The sequence below is a fragment of the Palaemon carinicauda genome, chromosome 31 (genome assembly GCF_036898095.1).
Source record: "Palaemon carinicauda isolate YSFRI2023 chromosome 31, ASM3689809v2, whole genome shotgun sequence".
NCBI lineage: Eukaryota > Metazoa > Arthropoda > Malacostraca > Decapoda > Palaemonidae > Palaemon > Palaemon carinicauda.
The window spans coordinates 32,218,815-32,224,814 of record NC_090755.1 but is presented as its reverse complement, the minus strand read 5'-3'; the positions used below and the strand labels follow the sequence as shown (position 1 = coordinate 32,224,814).

General features: G+C 39.7%; 1 protein-coding gene across 3 annotated transcripts in view; it reads right to left on the bottom strand.

Annotated features, from left to right (window-relative positions):
• Positions 1–6,000, bottom strand: part of LOC137624386 (TOG array regulator of axonemal microtubules protein 1) — a 674,340-nt gene that overhangs the window by 426,536 nt on the left and 241,804 nt on the right. For 2 of the 3 annotated variants that reach the window (XM_068355115.1, XM_068355116.1), the window contains exon 3: positions 2,061–2,648. The exons of the other annotated variant lie outside the window; for it this stretch is intronic. In XM_068355115.1, coding sequence (XP_068211216.1) covers positions 2,061–2,648 — 588 coding nt within the window. The remainder of the gene's footprint in view (positions 1–2,060; positions 2,649–6,000) is intronic. 3 annotated transcript variants of the gene reach the window in all.

Below are 6,000 nucleotides of genomic sequence, written 5' to 3'. Positions count from 1 at the left end.
AAATTTAGTTAAATTGTCCTGGTAATTAAGGTTAAAGCGATAGTCTCCATCGTAATGACTTAGCATGTCCATCAAGTGTTACTAAGAATACTAATATAGATCTTGGATAAAAGCCAACTGGGGCTAGAATGCCAAAAAAGGCTACTTTTATTATACCTTCCACAAGGAATATGATTTTGTTCATTTCCAAAATTGGAATACAAACTTCTTGTGTTATATGATAGAACTTGACTCACAGAAAAGTTTCGTCCCTAAAACTACTCCCATAAAAGCATAGAATAGACATGGGAACTTATCTAAATGGCAAACTATTTTAGTGAAACAGCAAAATGTTTGATATTTTGTATTTCCCTACGTGGCATCGAGAATTCATATTGTTTGACAAGATCGCCTTCACCACCAAAGATTTTCTAACCCTTGGTTTTGATTTTAGCTGACACTCTTCTCACAATTGTAGCCGTATTTGATAAACTTCATGTTTTTCATTTGATTTATTATATTGGAATGTCTCTTCCATCATGTCCATTTGGACATAAATATTTTGGAGGGTTTCAAATCAGCCTTCCACTGTTATTTTCATTACATCATACTTTCTAAGAAGATGATAATCCTTTATAGTCTTTTTAACGCTGTCCATGTACTGCTTGCCTTTTTTGCTTTATTCTTCACGATGGACGAATAAAAACACTCCCTTCCTTCCTACCATTGCTTCAGATTACGAGTATTTCTCTACACCAAAATGAAAATACCACTATCTAATATTATAATGCCGTTACAATATTTAAATGTTTAGACGTATAAGACTTTTTGAGTAATTGCTATAAATAAATGTCAACTAATTACTTAATAAAATTTTAGGAACTATGCAAAATTACTGGAATTTCAAGTTATAATGTATAATAATGACGTTTATTGGATAATTTTCCCAAATTACTATGATTCTAGGTATAATGAATATTTACTTAAATTTTTCAGTTATTATGCATATTATGTGAAGTATACGTTAGTATACAAATTTACTAGGATTTACACATAAAAATAGATTTCATATATTTACAGCAATATATATATATATATATATATATATATATATATATATATATATATATATATATATATACATATCTTCATTTCCACCATCATAGCATCAGTCACGGTTTATGATTTATCAAAAAGTTTTTTTTAATATCCTATGCCCTTGCAGTCATCAACTAGTTTTTGTCGGCAGGCCTAACCTTTGACTAAACAGTCCAACTGCAAGACAGCAGTTTCCACAGTAATTGGCCTTTTGCTATGAAGAAAAGCTGCAAGGCAGCAGCTGTCCTTATAATAGCTTTTTACGACAAATATGTATATATATATATATATATATATATATATATATATATATATATATATATATATATGATATATACATATATAATACACACACACACACACACACACACACACACACACATATATATATATATATATATATATATATATATATATATATATATATATATATATATATATATATATATATATACTGTATATATATATATATACATAATCATATTTCCTTTCAGTTGTAAAGGGTGGTTAAAATTGCTAAAACTGACTAGACTGTAACATTACAGAAGAAAATCATCACATCAAAGAGAGAGAGAGAGAGAGAGAGAGAGAGAGAGAGAGAGAGAGAGAGAGAGAGAGAGAGAGAGAGAGAGAGAGAGAGAGAGAGAGAGAATTTCAGTAAATAAAAATAATCATACTTCCCTATAAAATAAACAAACAAACCGTTATCAACCACCCGAGATGTAAATTTTGACTTTGACATTGCTAAAATTTTTCATGATACGCAAGTATGTAGTTTGATTGTCTTGAGATTTTTGTAATTGGTGTAAATTTGATCATATGAAAAATATGCATGTTTTGTGTGATTGGTAAAACGATATGGCCTAGGAGCCCTTTTGGCGTGATTCCACCCCTTCCCGGGAAAAAGGTTTGGTACATACTGAAAGAGAAAGAGATCAATTAAAAAAATGAACTTAATAGGTCGTTGACTAAATATATCTTACCTCTACTTTGTCGACAGCCGCCATCAGATGCCCCAGCTTAGCAGGCCCAAGGAACTGAGCAATGATGGACATACACTCGAGGGCGGCTTGTCTCACCCTCCTCTTGGGATCAGCCACCATTGGGCTGACTTTTTCCGCCAGATAGTTCTGGTCGAATTCGTAGCTGGGGAAAGTGACGAGGGCGTAGATGATGAGGTTCAGGCTGTTCTCCCTCACCTTGGACGAACGGCTTGGGGCTAGGTTGTCACACAGGATTGGGATGACTGCCGCCGGCGTGGCCTGCTGCAGCAGTTTCTGGAAGACCCGCATGTTTTCGATGCGCACCACCACCTTTGTGTCTCCGACGTGTTTCACGATGGAGTGAACAATCTGCTTCAGGTACTGCGGTAGCTTCGAGCCCAACTTCTCGATTAGGATCCTAAAGATGTCGAGCACAGTCATGGATATCCTGAAGTTGTAGTCATCGACCAAAGAGTCTAGGAGGGCTAAAAAGTGGGGGAGATGGGGGAGGAGTGGAGAGACGTCCTTCAAAGATTTAATCAAGTCTCTCAGCCTTTCGCATCCTTCCGATCGGGTCTTCCAGTCTGTCTGTAAAAGAAATTAGAATACTGTACTGCTAAATCAGCAACTGCAACAAAATAATATGAATAGCTCTGAAATACAAGTGACGTATCATACCTCACACAAAAAAAAAAAAAAAATAAATAAAAAAAATTGTAAAAAGAGGCTCAAGACTCATTGTTAACCTTATTCCTTCTTTCTGCACTTGCAAGTATGATTTAGATTTTTTACATGTTACCACTGTAGTCCCAGTGTTGCTAGGGGCTATGGTTTGTAAAAACTTGTGGGAACTACATAACGATAACTGCATACTAATTACTTAAACTTGAGCTATGTTTACACATTCTTAGAGTCGGATTCTGAACTAAAACAGATTCCACACTAGACTGGCACTCAGTAGAGAGTATGCCTTTGCCACGTCATGCAGTCTTATTTTGCTCTTTAACTCCACAGCGTACTTGTACTTCCGTGTATTTTCTTCCAAATCTAAAGGATTTGTCCTTGGGTCATACCCCACATGTCCACCATTTGGTTTAGTATTTTTTACGTAATGTTGTTCACAATCAAAAAATAAACCTTCAAAATATTTGCCATTTAATTAAAATTGAGATTATTTTCAAAGATCTGTCCCGCACGTGTTTCATATGCGCTCGTACATTGTAACAGTTTTGCTTTTTATCTTATCACTAGCTCCACTCTGTACTATCAATAAATTGACCTCTATAAACTTGATAGCTCGTGTTTAATTTTGTTTGAATTTTTGTGATGTTCTTCCTTCCAAGTCCTCGTATTTAAGCTCGATGTCTGTTTAACAAAGTTTCATTGCATTTACCCCGTGCATTAATGAAGGAAGTGTTTCTCTTTGGAGGAAGAAAACACAAGTATGTTGTCCACGTAACATGCACAGAAGGGAGGTCCCCTAAAATGCCATCCATGAGGCGTTAAAAAGTGGCCCCAGCATTATGAAGGCCAAAATACTAGTGTATATTCCGAAAGGGGTGGTGATGGTGATCTTTGAGATATCTTCTGGGTTCATGGGTACCTAATGATACCATTTCAGAAGGTCGAGCATGGAGCAAAACCTATGCATCGTCCTCGAACACCTACAACAGAACGGCCTTGTAGATCGGTTAGACAAGTGTACCTTTGGTGCCAACAAAGTATCGTTCCTAGGGCACTGCATCACCCATAAAGGAGTCCACCCCCTCGCTGAAAGGTAGCAGCCGTTTAGAAGTTCCCCACGCCCTCAACTATCAAAGCACTGCAAGAATTATTGGGCATGATCAACTATTATCACTATTTCCTGCCAGCCATCACCACCACTCTTAGACCCCTCTATGCCTCCCTCAAGACCAAGCCTTCTCCCCTTCAAGAAGCAGCCTTCTGCAACGCAAAGAATGCCCTATCCACCGCTGCTACTCTCACTTTTCCTGTGCCACATGCACCTCTCCTCTCCACTGATGCCAGCGACGTCACTATTGTTGCAGTACTTGAGCAAGTGGTCAATGGCTCGCCCTGCCCATTGGCCTTCTTCAATATAAAACTGTTCACGGCGGAATCCGGCTACTCTACCTTTGACCGCGAATTCCTGGTGGTGCACTTGGCTGTCCGTCATTTTCGCTACTTTCTGGAAGGTACGCCCTTTATCATTCGCACGAACCACGTGCCTCTGGTGCACACCACTCGACAGTCTAACTCCTCGTCAATGGCGACATCACTCTGCTGTGGCTGAATATAATTACACCCTTCAACATGTCCCTGGGAAAATGAATCCCGTTGGCAATGCCCTGTCAAGAAACAAATTAGCTACCATTCACCTGGGATTGGATTACAATGCTTAGGCAGAAGCCCAATGAAAAGATCCTGAGTACCAATCATGTTGGGCATCCTGCACATCTCTCCATTGGGAAGACGTCCCAATCAACGACTCCAACGCCACCCTCCTCTGTGACATCAGTATTGGTAAACCTAGACTCTGGATACTTGCTCCTATGTGCCGATAGGTGTTCGACTTTATTCATGGCCTTTCACACCCCTCGCACCAACCTACTGCACAGCTACTCAAGAAGAAGTTCATTTGGCACAGAATTACTATGGATGCTGAGGATTGGCTCTGCGCCTGTACTTCATGCCTAACTTCAAAAGTAGATCGACACATAGATTCTGGAGTGGGCACCTTTCCTCAACCTCATCGTCGTTTTGCCCAGATTCGCGTTGACATAGTGTCGCTCCTACCCACATCACAAGGACATGATTCCCTGTTTACCGTCATCAACTGCACCACTCATTGGCCTGATGCCATTCCCAAGGAAACTGCAATGTCCACCACTTTCCCTTCTCAATTATAGAAATCATTAGCAAATCTCCTGGGAATTGCCCTACATAAGTCATCTGCCTACAACCCTGCAGCCAACGGAATGGTTGAACGTTTTCATCGCACCCTCAAAGCAGCTCTGATGTCATGTTGCGAGGACTCTAACTGTTTACCCAGCTTCCCTCGATCCTCATGGGACTAAGGACCACTCCTAATGATGCTCTGGAGGTCTCGGCAGCTGAAATGGTGTATGGCGACCTGTGGGTTGTCCCTGCCGAATTTTTTCTGTCTACAACCTCCTTCGACAATCTCCAGCGCCTACGTCACTTTGTGAAAATATTTACTTCATGCCACCAGACTTATAATTGATCGATCGATCTGGACCTTCTCACAGCACCTCCTTGCTTTCGACCAGCTTTGCCTCCTGGAGCTACGCATGCAAATTTGACCTATTGAATCTCTACAACGTTGAACGCACATTTTGCCTCACATAACCCCACATTTGTTCGTTGGTGTTTATCTCGAGATGGACAGGTGGCAGCCGGATGGCCTTGTGACCACATAACCAGATAAATTTCTCAACCGTATAGCGAGATTCTGTACGGTTCTCCTTGCATGTCAGCAGCAGCCCATTGAATACGAGGATAATATATACGTGGAGTGATGGGGAGAGCAGTAGGAAAAATTAATAGTTCGCCTATTTAAATCGTACTACTGTAAAAACAGAAAAAAACTCCTGAAAAGATATTGACTTTTTAGAAAAAAAATAGAAAGACGACGCCAAGTAGAAATAGAAGGAAACGAGTGATTGAGGAAGGAAATAAAAATAAAAGAAGACTAACAATAAAATACATCACTAAAATTAAGAAAGAAAACGGACAAAAATGAGAGAGAGAGAGAGAGAGAGAGAGAGAGAGAGAGAGAGAGAGAGAGAGAGAGAGAGAGAGAGAGGGGGGGGGGGGAAAGGGAAGGAGTGTGAAGAAGATAAGGCAGTTTGTGATGACGTCACAACCTCACTTGTTCAAATCCCTTCGTTAGTGCGAACGATATCGGCTAGGTAACATT